This window comes from Strix uralensis, chromosome 3 (genome assembly GCF_047716275.1).
Source record: "Strix uralensis isolate ZFMK-TIS-50842 chromosome 3, bStrUra1, whole genome shotgun sequence".
Lineage (NCBI taxonomy): Eukaryota > Metazoa > Chordata > Aves > Strigiformes > Strigidae > Strix > Strix uralensis.
Genome location: NC_133974.1, coordinates 97,881,350 through 97,898,875, shown reverse-complemented (window position 1 = coordinate 97,898,875; position 17,526 = coordinate 97,881,350). Strand labels below are relative to the sequence as shown.

Sequence of the window (17,526 nt, the reverse complement as noted above, 5' to 3'; positions counted from 1 at the left end):
GAGAGGAGTGTGGGTGGGCAGGGCAGGGGGAGGAATCCCGTGTAGTGAAACAGGCTGAAGATGGATCTGTTAAATAAACTGTTAAATATAACACATTCTCCGTGCAAAGCAGAATGGCTTTTACCGTACCATTAAAGCCATAATTGCTACATTACTGCACTGTCATCTCTTGGAACTTTAGATCAGGAATGTCTTTGAAAATATGTAGGAATTTAAGAAATGCATCTAGGAAGAGCACATTTGCATTTTCCAAGGGAGCCGTGGGAGGCGCCTGCGCTTCAGGGCTGTTTTGAAGTTCTGCTTAAAATGAATTACATTAGTTAGCGGTGAGATAATGGGACAGATATTTCCCACAGCAGTTTTAGGCTCTGAGTCTCACTTGCAGCCTTTCCCTAGCCATGACACTCAGAGAGACAGGCGGCGCTGCCTCGTGTTAAGGTAGAAGCAGCGGCCGTGTCCTGCCCCACACCGCACACGTGTCTTCCCAAAGGAGTGTGGGGCCAAAATGTGCCTCCCTTCACGCCTGGCAGAAGGCTGGGTCCCAGCTCGGCATTCAGAGGAGCACCAGCCAGGGGACCAGAGCCAGGGGACCATGCTGCTCTGCCTGCTGGCGCCCTGGCCCCGGGTGATGGTCTGCTGGTGAGGAGGTGTGGTTTGGCAACCCTCTCTTCAGCATGCTCCAGCTGGAAAAGTATGCTGTTCCTCTCGGAGAGACCACTTAATGCATATGCCCCGGTGACAGGTGTTTGCCCTTCTGTCCCTTCCCTTGCCCAGAGCCATCCCAGCTTCTCAGAGTGCCTGTTCCTAGGCTCTGCTGCTCCCTCAGGGTGGCTGCGGTGAGGGAAAGTGGGATTTTAACTCCAGAATCTTGTGGTCTACAAGGCCAGCCTATAAGGATACATTGAAGAGTAACGTTAATCAGCGTAAGTGCTTCAGTCGCAGCAGCTCTCCAGAGAAAGAGCTTATCGACCTTAAAGTTATGTTAAACATATATATATTAAAAGATTTATTTCCCAAAACTTTACAAAGCCAACTCTGAAATCTTATTTTGTTGCTTCTTATTTTGTTGCCACCCTTTTGGTACCCCTCTGAGAGGCCAACTCACCAGTGTAATCCCACTTGCTGTACTGGAGAATGTGGTCTCTGCCCATGCATTCTTCCTGGGAGTAGCTTTTGATGTGATGTTTTGTCCCAGAGATGTGGGCGTCAAATACTTTATTCTTGCATAAATGTTACAGTGCATACTAAAGGTTAATACAGTCAAAGCACTGAGCTTTCTGCTCCCGAGGTTAAAATCCACACTGCCTCTAAACCAGCAGAACAATATTGATGTCACTTGAAACGTGTGTGCTGTGTGAATGGTGCCAAGCTACTATGTAGAGCTGTACTAAGATTTTACATTGGTGGGCCATATTTTGTAATTGTATGGTGACCATGTGCTTATAAAATGGGTTACTAATAAGTATTTGTGGGCAATATTTGATGGTAGAGTTCTGTTTTCCAAATGAGCGATGTACAGTTGCTTCCTTGATGAATGCTAAGCAGTCGTTTATAAAATTAATGTCAGTCTCTTCATTTGCTTGTTTGAGCTGCAGCCCTTGGGTGATTTAGTAGGGTTTTTTTCAGTAAATTAACCTTCTGTAAAATGTGGTTCTCCAGTTGGTCACTCCAGAATCCAGGGGAGTTCTTATTACATAAAACTGATGCAGTTTTATGTAATCATAAATCAGACCTGCTGCCTTAATGAGTCAAAGAAATATCCAAAATAAGTATAAAATGCATGAATGTTATTGTTTGGTTGGTCTATAGGATCACAGCGAGCCTCTTCCCTTGCTGCATCAAGACTGGAACAGGCCATGTCTGAAATAACTGTGCAGAGCGGTGCAATGAAACAAGGACCCATGCAGCTGTGGATAGCTCTTGAACAAATCTGGCTACGAGCTGGTAAGTCCTGGACCACCTGGAGTTCCTTTTTCCCTCCAGTGGTGAATGAGATGACACAAGCATTAACGGAGTAGTTGAAATCAGTAGTTGAAAATCACCTTATTCCAGCAGAAAATCTGCCTATCTCTCCCAGCCAATTTTTGAGATACCACTTATTTGATTCAATATACCAAAGAAAATACTGGAGTAGTGCAATTTTTCAGCTCGTCTCTATTTTTCCATAACACACAGAAAACTTCAATCATCACTAAAATACGCTTTTAAAAGATTGTAGGTAGTTCTTCATCAACAAATGGTAGTTGGTAGGAACAGTTATTTTCATTCTCCTTTTCCTACGTGCTTCCCTGCAATAAGACTGGGCAAACCATGTGTTAAATGTTATTTAGACTGGGAACTTTCCAATCTTTGCTGAGGTTTAAGTAAAAATTATTAAAAAGAACAAGTCCTCCACTCATTTTATCCTTGACTGTTTGAATCTCCCAAGGACTTGTAGGTTGCATGTCAGTTTAAGACACTCATGCAGAGATGATACAGCAGAGCACATAAAGGGAAAAGAGAACAGTGAGAAGGAACTCTACTTAGAGGCAATCTCCAAACTCTTACATGAGTTTTATGTAGGACACTTGATGAGGAACAAAGTTGGCCAGCACATTCTGCCATTGCATTCCAACATTTCAGGGCTGATGGAGTTCTGACCCTGCAGTTTTGCTCTTAAGAGACACAGCCTTTCTTCCACAACTGGGCCCACAGTTGTGCGCCTGAAATTACCATTTGAGTGCTGTGATTGTTTCTTAGATGTCTCTGCTACCATTTGCAATGAAAAAAAAAAGCAGAGCCCACTGGAACCTTGCTGATAATTTGCTATTCTGTATTCAGGAGAACCTTTCAAATTCTTATTTAGCTAATCTGTAAAATTGACAATTCTCACATAAAACCTGACAGTCTCACCCTACTTCTCAGCAAAGATTTTTATAGCTGTTTTTGTGGGCCATTTCCTACCAGTTAGACTTCCATTTTGGTACAAAATATGTGACATTCTTTTTGTTACAATTTGCCTAACTATTAAACAGAAGAAGTTACCTGATGGAATGCATCATCCTTTAAGTTAGTCACATGTGTTCACTTAATGGCTTGTGTGTATGTAAATTTCAGTGATGTGCTGTGGGCTTCAAAATCACTAACAAGATTTTGCTTTATTCAGTTTATATGCTCCTGATTTAATGCTGCAGAGGAGGCTGGTGGAGAGCAGAAAAAACAGAGTTTATTGTGATGAGAAGTCAGGTGTCTGTTGTCCATCATCCTGCAGATAGCTCTAGGCAGTTTACATTTTTGCTGCTGTGTGAAAAGACAAAAGCAATAAAGGCCTAGTGCTTGCTGTGACCTAGCTGTGAATTGCTATGATTACTTTTCAGTGCCTTTCTCAAAGGTGTTAATTCTTTTAGATAGAATTTATTTTTATAAGCTGTAACTTTTCTGTCCTATTCTATCATTTTTTAAATCTTTGCTTTGTTTCATGCCTACTTTTAACTGGACTTGAATCAGGATTGATATTCAGAAAATACATACTGTGACTGCTTTGTAATTTTGTTATGAAGTCAGTTATTGTTATGGATGCAGCTAATGAGCTCTTGGTGAGGTACTGCCCATTCTCCTCACAGTAGCGTGGAAGTCACTGCATTCTGGTATCCTTAGGGATGAAGAGAGATGCAGGTATTTTGGAGTAGTGTTTACTCTCTGTGGAGAAGGGCACAGCACGTGAATAATTAGAGGACTTCTTTGAAGTGGGTTGGAGCTTACACTGGGCTAAGTGAGTGGAATAGTCCGAAAGGGTATCACTGACCCTCTGTACTAGAGTCTTTCCCATCTAGAAGGAGGGGAGAGGAGGAACAGGTATATTTGTAAAAAGCTAATAACTTCCAAAATAAAGATATTTCATAAACAACAAATTAAACAGAAATGAGTGGTTAAAAACCATTGAGGTGGTCACATGCTTTTGCATTACAGCTCACCCCAAAATTAATAGCTGTGGAAAGCAACAGGCGATTAGCATAACATTCTGACACCTGCATCTGGACTCCCTTGATATTCGTGAAAGAGCTGCATCAGTATGCTGTAGATTTCTATCAGGTTTAGCTTGGACTTGTCCTTTTTCAGTCAATGAGTCATCTTGTGACTCTAGGCAAGTTGCCTAACTTTTTCATACCTCAGTGTCCTATCTCTAAAGGGAAAAAATGTTAATCTGCCTTTGGGAAATGTCTCGTGTATTGTTTTTGTTGTCATTAACACTTTAACCTTTTTAACATGAATCATAAATCTTTAGATAAAATTATTACGATTTCCTAACCTCATACTACAGTAAATTTATAACAAAGCGTCTGTCCTTTTCAAACACTAACAGGATGCAGCTGGCCATGTCTCCATGTGTGGGTATGGATTTAGAGCACCAGGCTGCAATCGTGTCTGGGTTCCATTAGAGCCATTACAGTTCCTGTGCCTCTTCATATCCCAAGGCATAAAAACTAATGGTACCAACCAACTGATCTGGTTAGAGCTTTCTGCACTTAGTTTGGAAAGAGGTATACAAAACCAGCTATCCCACAGCTGTGTGAAGCTGTTCTTACAGCCCCCAAGCAGCCAGGCCAGGCCAGGCCACAAAGCCAGCACATACATAGAGTCATGGAATCATTCAGGCTGGAAAAGACCTTTAAGATCTTGGAGTCCAACTGTTAACCTAGCACTGCCAAGTCCACCACTAAACCATGTCCCTAAGTGCCACATCTACACATCTTTTAAATACTTCTGGGGATGGTGACTCAGCCACTTCCCTGGGCAGCCTGTTCCAATGCTTGACAAACATGTTGTTGCTTTTTCCTGTAGCCCATACACTTGCAAAAGTGACCATTTGTAGGTGGTAGCTATCAGATGGTGCTCACACAGGGGAATCCTTACTGTGTCATCCTCCACCTGCAGCTGCAACAGGAGTTACTGTCTTGTGCAGAAGCATCCTCAGTCCCTCGGGGCTGGAGACCCCTTGCTGGGCTCCTACCAGGTCTCACGATTAGCGCATGAGAATATGTGCATTCTTTTAACAGTGGCTGAAGGCAAGGCTGTGAACCCTGTGCAAATAGTTGATCTCTTTTGTGCTGTGATTGAAGATACTTATCTTGCACATACGAGGGCATAGACCTAGTGTTTTTATCTGCAACTTTTCTGGGTTTATGACCACCACAGTTACATAGGGAAGATAATAAAGCAGCAGCTTTGGAAGTGCAGCTGCTAAGTCCAAATGTGCTGCACTATAATGGATGCTGCACCTTGTCTTTCCCTACAGCAATGCCTAGTGAACTTTGGCAAGCAACGAAAGAGCTACCGAATGGATCTGTGGTCTCTAGAAAGAGTCCTCTTTCACACATCTAAATAAAACTGAATTTTCACTGTTAATCTTATGTCCAGCCATCTCTTGTAGGACGAGCTGGGAGTACAGTCATCTGCAGCAGGGAGTTTAGCACATTTCTTCAGTGGGCTTCCATATCTTCCTGTTTTCCCTGCAGGTAGTCACAATTAGCTTTGGAAGAGTATGAGGTCTGCTGTCCCCAGAGACTAGAAAGGTTGTCCGCTCCCTGCAGCAGGCATGCTTGGTATACTAATAGGCATACTCTGTTTTCAAGTGTTCTGCAGCAAAGACTGTTAACACAGCTGGTCTGCTCCCTTTTATCAATACACTCCCCAGTCCTCTTGAAATGTAGTGGCTTCTTAAAAGGAGTCATCTCATTAGTCTTTAACATTAATAAGCCTAAACATTATTCTTGGCCTAAAGTCTGAGAAACAACTCATTTCAGAGAGTACTTGGGAAGGGTGCTGCAGTGCACATGCTGCGGTGGTGCAGCTCCAAGGAGAGGTGGTCTTTATGCAATACATATGCTCATTTCTCCTCTTTGTTCCACTTTTCGTGACTGAGAGCTTGAATTCAGCTTTGAGAGGAGAGAAGGAACTTCCGTAGCACTGGTAAACCTTACTAACTCCTACCTCCTGTTGCAGGAAGAGCTACAAGGGGAATCCTAGATAATGGGTGGTAAATGGTGATAATACCACTTGTGTTACCAAAAGAAATGTCTGACCTATGAACTATTTCTACCCCTTATTTCCTTTTTAAAATCATGCCAGTACTCCTCCTTTCTTGTTTAGAAAATAGTCGTGCTGTTTGGCAAAGGAAAATGTACTTGAAGTGGTTCAAATTTAGGACCAAAATTTACCTTCATTCGACACTTTTATAAGATCACTTTTGACCCAGAGAGCAAAGCATGTCAGTACTGAAAAGAAATAGTTTTAATAGTTTTAAGCTCTTTGGGTAACTGGAGTGATTTCTTATCTGAGGTATGTATGATTATATTTCCAGGCAGTAATAACTGTATGCTCTATTTATACAGAGCATTTTAGAATGCTGCAAGCCAGTTTTAATAAGAGTTCTAATATTCCAACTTCTGTTACTATATTATTTTAAGCTTTACTTTTAACTACAATGTCCACTTTGTTTGTCTTTACTAGTACTTTATATCTGACAATTTAGCTTCTTGACTAACCCAATACTTTACCAAATATGGCCACTCACAGGAAAGTAGGTCTGGTAATTTGATCTAAGATTGGCTAAATGCCTGCTAAGCACAGCCTGCAAACCTCACCAGGTAGACCTAGGGCTAATTTAAAGGAACATTTAAAGAAAAATTACTAGGATAACTATTCCATGTACTCACAGTGGGGCTGGGGTGGGCTACCTGCTGTCTCAGTAACATGCTAAAGTTTACCCCAGGAAAAAAATCTTACAATGAACATGCCACAGACAAGAAATGTAAAGAAAGCCAGTGTAGCAGAGAACAGTGAGCTAATGGAAAAACATCTGCTCCCCCGAGTTATGTACAGCAGGAACTTTTTTTTTTCCCCTTCACAAAACACTTGCGATTTATTTATTTTATTCCGTATGGGCTAATTCCTGGGAAAAAACTGTGTTAGAGGAGATGGGCTTTGTTCCACGAGAACGTGTTGTCGGGGCCAGTGGGCTGGAATCTTCAACCCCGGCTGGCCCGTGGCCGCACAGCCGCACGGCAGGCGCCCCGGCAGCAGCCAAAAGGGCATAGCCAGGCCCTCCCCTGCTGCCCCTCGGCTCACCCAGCACAACTTGTATTTGCACAGCTTGCACACGGGTATGTAAATGCTCTTTCTTCCCGAAGCTTTTAGCAATCCTAAGCCCCCTCAGGTTATTAGCTCTGATATTAAAAGTGTTTATCAGGTTTGGGAGACATCTTTACTAACATTGCCAGAATAACTGGGACCAGATACTGTCCAGTGATGCAGCACTGGTTGTTGAAGCAATTCTAATGTTTTTCTTTCTTTTTGTTTTTTAAGAAAAAGTGCTTTAAAATTTTAGAATTTCAAATTTAGAACTTCCCTATTCACTGTTTGAGTTCTTGAGCTCCTTAAGCACTGCTGATTTTTGTGACCAAAGCAGTATGAAAAGCTGGAGCCTGGTGAGAGGGAGCAGGAGGAGTCCTTTATTCCACAGCTATTACTGAGGAAAATAAAGGTGTAGTGCAAAGATGGTTGCACTGCAGTGTGTTTACTTACTAGGAGGTATTAGAAACACTTCACACAGGAGATAGAAGTGGTAAAGTGAGCTGGTTTTGTCCCCTTCGAAATGTTACTAGTGAAGTTAAGAAGCCAGCAGTGGTTCTGCTAAGCCTCCTGGTTTAGCAAGCGCTGTCCTAGGCTTTTCTGGTGCAGGCTAAGATCACCAAATTTCCCATTTCTCTTCATCTGAATGTCTTCAGGGGGATACTAGGTTTTGAGCTGCACTCTCCAGCTTGGTTTATTTTATTTTCTATCAACAATTAATTTAAAAATTAAAAAGGAGTCTTGGCCTTGTATCAGTACTGTGCATTTTGGATTGCCTCCCTCATTCCTGAGGGTTTTGGATATTTCTCATTGCTGAAGCAGGACATGAAACTTTGTGGACTGATAATCCGTTGGCATGGGCGGTCTTCAAAGAGCACATGCCATTTCTCGAAGTCTGGAACATGCAAACATGCACGTGTGTGTTGAACACTCGCTTGTGAAGGAAACGGGCAGCAGCTAGCAATGCTTTTTGTTAAGCAGTCTGTAGATCCTTTGCCAAGAGATGGAGAGGAACCTGTTGCACTTCCAGTGGTACCCAGAGAACAACAGAGGCTACCAAATACTAGCATTTCCTCAGCTGCTCAGTAAGTCTTGGGCAAGTGATAAAGTGTACACAATCATGAAGAAGGAAACAGGACATTTATTTAAAGCTTAGTGGCCATTTCAACCCCTGTGAGACCTGAAGCTTGGAAATTTAAAACAGGTCCCTGGACTCCAGTTAACCACCAGTTTGCATGCAAAGACAGCCTTTGAGGTTGTAAATCTGTTGCTTCATTCAGAAGAGCAAGTGGCTGAGCTCAGGTGGATGGGAACACGTGGCAGTTTCTGTTCTTCATTTCTGTATCAAAGGTTTGCATCAAATGAAATTATTGCAGTCAGGATACAGTTTTGAGCGATCTTCCATCTAATCGGCCCACGAATTGTCAAGCTACTGCATGCTGGGTGGTGTCATAACATGGAACAATGACTAAACGTCACCTGCCAGAAAGGAAGGGCAGCAGGGAACCCTTTGTCACGGTAATAGCTCTGTATTCACTGCTGAAGGCAGCGCTGTCTCAGAGGACTGGGTCTTTCCAGCTGGCTAAGGACTGCTGCAGTAACAAGCATTAATAGCCCCTGAAGGCACATGATGTGGGACAGAAGCCACCTCCCTACACATCCTCACAGGTGCTCTCACCTTCTTAAAGTGTGAAGGGCTGCTCCCTACTGTACCATCGTGCTGGGCATCTGGCTGCATTGTGCTGGCCATGTTGCTGTGCAGTAGCATTTTTGGGGTGGACGAGAGAGAGTAGACAAGTGCTTTAGATCCAGTGGGCACACACAACTGAGTGATGTAGAGCAGTCTGCTTGTGGGAGTTAAGTGCTGCATCTTGGATAACACCAAACGTGATTCGCAAGGAATGGAATGTTAACTCTTGGGTTGTTCACGCTGCAGAAATACATTTCAAATCCGTTTGATTTTTTTGGCTAGAATTACAGTTGTTGCTGCTTTTGTGGTGACAAGTACAATCACTCTTGATGCCACTTTGAAACACGAAACGAGAAATAGAGTCAGTGTTCATGGTGATGGCAAGCACCTCTGTTCCTCAGACTAGCACTGTGATGCAGACATGAATAGATTACACTGTTGTTACTCTTCTGATGGACTCCCTAACGGACATCTGTCAAATAATTTATCTTGGAGACAAAAAAAAGGAGTCTGACTGTAGGAGATCTGGCTTTGTCAGTATTCTGGGAAGTGCTCTGGGTCTGTGCATTTGTTACTGGTCTTTAGAGAGCGAGTAGATTATATGCTTCTGGCAATACTCACTTGATTAAGGATTTTCACTGTAGATGAACTTAAATGCTAGCAGAAACAGCTGAAGGAACTAGGAGCTCGTATTAGGAGCTAATGATAATCTGAGTGGAGATCCATGCTGCTCTCAAGGATTGGACCCAGCATTAGGAAGTTTAGTTGCAAGTCAAGACAAAGGAGGCCACAGCCACCAAGAGGAGATGACAGTTGTCTGGAACAACAGCAGAGTAGGCTGGACGGTACTGCAAGAGAGCACAGATGGGAAGCATAAGGTAGATATAAGAAATGAATCGTGCTAGGCTGGACCTTGGAGTCAGCTGGATAGCTGCGCATGGTCTCAGTGGGTGCAGGCTGAAGCTTCGATTAGTAATGAAAGGAGATAGTGCACGATTCATCCTTTCTTTGCCCATCCATGCAGTGCACTGTCTCAGCTTATACCTCTATGTAAAAATGCTGAAATACTTCCTAATAATCATTCATACTCAAGAGTTTCTAGCATTACTCCAAAGAGGAGTAATGCTAATAGAGGAGTTGGTACATCCGGGATGATCATCTCTCTTTGGTCAGTAGCATTCAGAGAGCCTTTGGTGGTACCTAGTTCAAAACAGAATGCAAATTTGTTGCAGTTTTTATGAAAATGGTGTTAAGTGAGAGAGAGCAAGGTACCTTGCAAACATGGCCTTTAGATTCAAAGCTGCAAAGAATGTCAGTACCAAGACTGATGTAGTCTGACAAGTGGAGGTTCATAAATAGTTTCTCTGAAGCATTGAACCTTTCACAAGGTAAGAATTACAGATCTTCTCTACCTGTGTCAGCCTGAGGAGATACCCTCTGTTTAGGAATGGAATTGAGTGTCACATCTCTATAACAGAACTTCCTTGAGAGGACTGCTAATTTGGTTAGACGTTTATTTACAGCAAGATTAGGTGATATAAGAAGAATGACTGAATAATCCAGTGGACAGGAAGCTGCTAACCTAGGTAATACAAAGGTAGGTGTTTCAGTACTTTCAGTACCATTGAGGAGGCAGTAGTATTACCATGATGAATTTAATGAGTCCTTGGGTTTTGGGTTTGATTTCTGCCTCTAGCTGTGTTTTTATTCCATGTTGCATAAGCGTATCTTGTTAATCTGTAAATAAAATGAGTATGTAACAGAAATGAAAAATGAGTTTACAGAAAACACATTTTAATGAAGGCCTAAACGTTTTCCCTTAATGTCTATTTTTAGCTGGGTGGGTGCACTCCTTTCCTTTTGTAACCCAAAGGCACCTCTCTCATTCTTTTTTTAATGTAAATTAGGCCTCCCACACCATTAAATAATTTTTTATTGACTATTGAGCCTGCAAAGAAATGGACTGAACTTTAATATGCTACATTACCATACCATAAAACACAGTTTGTAGATCTTATTTAGATTCTGTGTTGCTGCACTTCCTCTAAATAATTGTTATTACTGAGGAAGATTTGCAGGTACCATTGAAAGAAAGAATAAATACTCTCCATTTTGTATGCATTGAAACACCGGCTGTGCGTGATTTCACGTCTAAACCCCCTTGCTCCTGATTCTTTTCTGAAATGAAGCAAGTCACATTATGCTGTTAGTTCTAATAGAGCTTTAAATATGGCAGTATCCAGAACTTCTGCTGACTTCAGTGCCAGGATTTCACCCCTTTTTTTGTGCCACTAAGTTTGTGCTAACTTTGCAAACGAAGTGTTCGTCTTCAGGCTGTGAATCGTCACTTTGCACATCTCCATCCTCATTATTGCCACATGCATGGCGTCAGCTGCTGTGCAGCACTTGGCAGGAAAATGCTCTGTTCCTTGGGAAGTGCAAGTAATATACTGTCCTCCCACAAACTGTTGAATAAGGCTGCGCACATACTCAGCTTGACAAGGTACACGGCCTTGCTTTCTGTTATTATGGATAGCTGCAGCCTCTTGGAGCCATGGGAAGGGAGGCATGCTGTGATTGATAATGATTAACCAGAGAGAAATGTATATGACTCACTCTTAAAGAGTATAGCTCTTACCAAGGAATTAATGTTTTGCTCACGTTGACAGCCTTGGACAATGACATTTATCTGTGGCACAACCTAGGGATGGCTAAGAAAGCATTTTCTCAACAATGTCTCACCCTTCCTCTAGAAGGACCACTTCAGAAGTGAAAGGGTATTCAGCCATGCTGTTATTTCAGTTCACAATCATTTTCAGTGTGCCAGTAGAAGTGTTATTTGTGGTCCCAGGCTCATGCCAGATAGGCCAAGGAGGAGCCTTTCCATGGTCAGGCAGGACTGCCTTTGAGATGCTCTCCTGCTCACCTCTACTCAGCAAGCTCTATGTCGGCATGCGACATCCCCACAGTAATCTGGGTCTCCCAACATTTTGAGACTGGCAGAGTTTCAAAGCTATTTAAGAGGAACGTACAGGCTAATTTCCACCCTCACAGAGACTTCCTGAAAATATTCACTACCTTTTAAAAGTTAGGGCATTTACAGTTGTCTCTAATTTCAGAATTACTTATCTAAATCTGGAGCCTGAATTAGTCATTTTGAGTTGGACTCTTGAACTGTCAATACTTACTGCATTACCACATCAATTAAAAAAGAGAGAGACTTTGAGCTTTTGCAGTGATAACGTATAGAACACAAACATGTTATAGACCAAAGAGCAATGGCCGCTGTATAAAGAGAGAGAATTATCTTATATACACATGTGCGTGCATACATACATGCATACATACATAGATATCGAAAAACACAATTTCCCTTTTCAGTTATGTGCAGGAGTGAAAACTGAGTATCACTTTTGAAGCCTTTTACAAGGATTTAATGCATAATAAATCTAGAATTAGAATAGACAATTTTAGTTGGAAGGGACCCACAATGATCATTTAGTCCAATGATCTAGTCCAAATCCCGAGAAATATGAAAGTTTTAACCATGAGGTAGGTTATGAAATTTGTTTAACATGAGAAATGATTTGATTAACAAATTGACAATCAAGCACATTAGTATGCCTGTTAGATTTTTCTAAGAAAACCACTAAGATAGTTGCTGATAATTGAAGGAAGTAAATGACTGAGCAGTCTCTTCTAAGAGCTCTGTTTTGTTTTTCTATAGAGTATGTATGAGGAAGTAAATGCGTGAATACACAATATAAATAAGTCTCTATGATAAAAGCCTTTTGCTTTTAATAGTCTCTGAAAGTTAAGAGACAACTATCTCATAAACTAGACAAATAAGCAGAGAGAAACGCTTTTAATCATCTTTTAAAATGTGGAAATACTCTTTTTAAATAAATTATCTAATGTCCAGCTCAGTCAGATGTATCCTATTACTCTGACATGTTTAAAGTTCTCAGTAGACGGTGATGACTTATTCTGTTCTTTTTTTCCCCAGATTATTTGGAAATACATATGATGGCTCCAAGTGGCTACTAGCCCTGCTTCCTTAGGGCTCAGTTCAGCACTGTTTACGTTCCTGATTGCGGAATCCTTAAGGCTGTCCTCTGTCCAGACAACACCCAAAGATGTCCATGAACATCTGTATTAGAGTCCTTAGCACTGAAAAAATACTCAGTGAATCCACTTGTGATAGTAAGCACTAACCATAGTAGTAACCACTGTGCAGGATCATGGCCTCATGTTTTAATATGCTTAAGGGAGATGATATGTAATTAATGTGAAGAAAGGTCTCTGACTTATTTCAACTAATGTAGGGTGTTTGTTGGTTTTTTTTTTTCTGTTTTTTTTTTTTGTTGTTGTTGTTTTTTTTTTTAGCTGAACTCTTCATGGAACAGCAGCATCTCAAAGAAGCAGGCTTTTGTATCCAGGAGGCAGCTAGTCTTTTCCCCACATCTCATGCTGTACTGTACATGCGTGGGAGGCTTGCAGAGATGAAAGGCAATTTGGAGGAGGCTAGGCAATTGTATGATGAAGCACTCACTGTGAATCCAGCTGGAGTGGAAATTATGCACAGCCTGGTGAGTTTGCAGGGGCTCAGCTCCATTATAGTATTTATGTTTCTGATTAACTGTAATAAGAGGGGAGAGGGCTCATGCTTGCTCTGGATGCCATTGTCTTCCTAATCCTGAGAGCAAGTGACTGTTCCAAGAATAAATTGGGTAGCTTGAACCTCTATTTTAAGACTGGATTGAATGTTTTTAACTAATTAGGACTTGTGTCAAAAGTAAATATTTTAATTGACAAAGGCTGATAGTTTTGGAAGTCAATTCATTGCTTTGTCTTGCTGCTTTTCCTAGTAACTGTTACATATTTTAAATAAGCAGTACACTGGTGTTTGAGAGATCTGAACTAAATAACTATAGAATATAGATGTGTACGGGGTTTGTAAACCTTGGGCTGGAGTCTTGTGTCTGCTCAAATCAAGCTAAACTATGAGTTTACGGTAAAATTAATCTGTTATTGTCTTGAACTGCGGCTTAGCTCCAACCTTTTGTAGGGGTAGTGACTTCACATTTGTGGGGTTTTTTGGTAACACTCCTATCCAACAAGTTTTTTTTTCTGTTGCACCATCACCAAAACAAGCTTATTTACAGACACAGGGCCTAGAGTTTAATAATAATACAGGGAGTTTGTGGAAGACCAAAACCCAATTCTCTTATGAAATCACAATAGTTAATGTTTCATCAGTGATGTGTCTTGTTAGCTGTAGCCCTTACTAGGTCTCTCTGGGATTTTAGAAGTCTTTCTTGACTAATTTAATTTTTACAGGAATTCAATATCCATGTGACTGCTTTGTGTCTTAGCCAGGAAATACAAATCTGCTAGCATAAATTTGGTTCTGATGAGGTTTGCAGGCAACTCCAAAACTGAAGGGATATCAGTGCACAAGAGGATAAATGTAAAGTAAAGTTATAATGGAGAGGAAAATAATAGAACCTGCAGGCAAGGGAGGAGATATTTGGTAATAATGAACGTTCAGTGCAAAACCAGCAAATGAATAGCTGGCGCCTATGTCAGGAGAAGGTTACAAAACAGCTATGCACGTATCAGGCTTATATGGGGCAATAATATTACTTTGTGCGGTGATCCAACCTTTAGAAAATCAGTCAGTAAAAACCTGGCAAGATAGAATGACTTTCTTTGCTCAGTTAGTGTCATGATTTCAGATGAGTCACTGATACCAGAGCAGCCATCAAGTTAGATGCCAACATGATACTAATAGCTTTCATTTTTGTCTTATTTTATGAGCAGAACCACATACTGTGTCTTCCCATTTCAGTTGCTTGCAATTTTCTGAAACTATAGTAATTTGGAATAAGAATTTCTGAGATGCACATCTGTTCTGGCCCAGTTTATTCTGGAAAATGTCACCCAACATGGCTTAACTGTTTCTGAAAATGAGGCTAAAGAAGAGACCTTAAAGGCTTCTGTGACATCTTCTTTAGCGTGCTTTAGTGTATCCAGGTTTTGTCAGGAATGGGTAGTCTTTCTAACATATTCATGTGCTTTTTACCATCTTTAAGAAAATCCTTCCTAGGTTATCCAAATTATAACCTTTAAAAAACACATTTTATATGTGCTTAGTAGATACGTACTTCTGAAACCTCTAAGGAGTCTGTGAATGCTCATTCCCCTCAAACCCCCGTAAGCTCCATCTTCTCTTAGTCAAGGGATGGAAGGAAAATTTAGGAGACGTGAAAAAGACAGTGAGATGGGGAATTTGGGGGCTGAGACTCGGTCTATAAGCAAGTAGGGAAGAGGAAAGATAAACTCAGTAACGAAGTGAGAGAAATAGGGATAGATAGAAAATAAGGTAAGATAGGTAACTCTGGATAAGACTGGCTAGATAAGAAGAATGAGACTGGGTTAAGAAACCAGGCTGCCACACATGGGTTGAGGGGCAGGCATGTTGGAAAGGATGAATTAGAGGGGTCTGTCTTATGAGAGAAACAAAGGAGTGTGAACCTGTAAGAATAGTTTCACTTCATAGTCTTCAGTCTCCTTAAAATTCTGAATCTTCCCATCTTGGTGCCAGCAAATATCAGTGAAAATCACTTGCTTAAGCATGTGCCTCATCTCCTTTAGCTTGGCCATGCTGGCAGCCTGTGTTTTACACCTGTTAGCAAAGATAGCAAAGGTCTGGTCTATCCCTGCTGATATGAATCATGGCAGTAGTTATAGGATGCCACATAATGGTATTCCTTTGTATGCTTTTCCAAAAGCTAGGAAATTGCACATAACAAGTTAGAAGCATCTGATGAGCACTATAGAAAAGCCTGTAAAGAAATTAATCATTCTGCTTTCAGAACAGAGCTGGAATAATGAGCAGTAAACAAGGCTTTTAGGGCTATGCATCAAATAAAAAGGGCAAAAATAAAATATTGAATGGCTGCTAGCTAAGTGATTTTGTCCTGTGTATTGAATGAGACAGTGTCCCCGTGGAGAACTTAAGACTGGGTTTATGCAATTGAGGATATAATATCACAAGTGGTAAATTCTGCATCTCCTCGAGGCTATCAGAAGAAGACTGGATGCCTTTCTGAAATGTATGTATTAGCCAAGTACTAGCTGTACTGTTATTAAAAATACAAGATCTTGAGCACAGTATGTTCAGTCCCCTACCAGAGGGAAATCTATGTCTTGGATTATGCAAGAGGCCAAACTGGATTATCAGATAGTTCCAAATGGCTTCAAACTATGCAAGACACATACACAGGCAGCTGAAATTAAATTCACATATGCTGTTTCAGTGTTGTTCTCCCCAAACATTTGAGTACGTAGTTTTCCCACTGTAGTAATACTGTTGTGGATGTGTAATAATTTAGGGAATGAGTGTCTGGTTATGAGAATTACTGTTTGATTTAGTGCAATTTCCATCCAACTGACCTAGTCCACTTTAAGGGAAAACTCCGCTGTAGACAGTGCTGATTCTCCCTGGTGTATCAGCATCAATTAGCAAAGTAGTCATGTCTCTTCCCCTGGGCTCTCAGAACTGGGTTGTCAAAGCTATATTTGGAAGACTCCAACCTGAAGAGTGTTGCTGGCTTTAAATGAAGGGCACAGATCTAGCAATGCATGAGTCCATCGGGTGTCAATAACTTCATTTTTACACAGGGTAAAGTCACCACCATAAGAAACACAAGCTCTTTTTTCTGCATAGCTGAAAATGGCTGTGTTTTACTGTGACTGTAGGGTGTTTACAAAAGCTGTCAAATCAGTGTGCTTTCCATATAAAGCATGCTGCTGCATGGAAAAGCAGCACTGTAGAGCAGGACTGCAGTGCTAAGTGCATCTGATGAGAGGTAGGTAGCACACTGTGCTTCATCGTGGAGGCTCTTGGCACTTGGTGTCTGATACTGTGTTTAGGAAACCACAGGAACATTGAAAATACTGTGTAGTTGTGCTGCTTCGTGCTAGCACTTGCAGTTCATAAGTGATGCCACAGGATCCTTAAGCCTGTGTTAAGAATCCACCAATGGCCTTTACAAAGTAAATATTACTGGCTAATACCTAATCTAAGGAAGCACATTTGTTGAGGGGTTCTGTTTTCATTTGGAAAAAACACATGGAATCAGGTTTGGGGGCTGTTGGCAGCATACTTAAGTACCAAAGTACTCTTGGCGAGGTGTGGAGCTCCTTCTCTGGCTGAACAACTGCTGTCAGAAACAATTAGCTTGGCTTGGCCCTTAGAAACTGTACATACTGTAAGACCACATCTCTCTTTAGGAAATACGACTTGCTAGGGATTTTTTTCCACATTTCTCCTTGTTCTGCCTCACAAATTTCTATCTTCCCTCCCTTTACTAGAACACCCCTGTTCTTTTCTTCTTCCCTTTCACAGGCTCCTTCTTGGGCCTGCTTGCAAAGATTGTAGAGCGCTCCTCCCTCCCAGGGGGTCTGATGGAGTTTCCACTGAGTAGGTATCTTCACTGGTCCAGAAGCAAGAGCTTTAGTCCATATTCTCTTGTCTTACACTGTGACTAGTCAGCCATGCCAGATGCTAATCTCTGACAGCACATTTCTAAACCAAATAACTACAGCTTACTTATTTCAGTATGTACCAAATTTGGTTATATAACATCATGATATACACAGTTTTGGGATGGTGGTAACAAAACCGACATGTGCCCAACCAAGTCAGAAAATATAACATA

At 41.3% G+C, this 17,526-nt stretch overlaps 1 protein-coding gene across 8 annotated transcripts in view; it reads left to right on the top strand.

Moving 5' to 3' along the window:
- Window positions 1-17,526, top strand: part of TTC7A (tetratricopeptide repeat domain 7A) — a 179,686-nt gene that overhangs the window by 126,036 nt on the left and 36,124 nt on the right. For 7 of the 8 annotated variants that reach the window (XM_074863528.1, XM_074863527.1, XM_074863526.1 and 4 more), the window contains 2 exons: window positions 1,810-1,944; window positions 13,187-13,389. In XM_074863528.1, the coding sequence (XP_074719629.1) occupies window positions 1,810-1,944; window positions 13,187-13,389 (338 nt within the window). The remainder of the gene's footprint in view (window positions 1-1,809; window positions 1,945-13,186; window positions 13,390-17,526) is intronic. The other variant, XM_074863529.1, reaches the window with a different exon arrangement.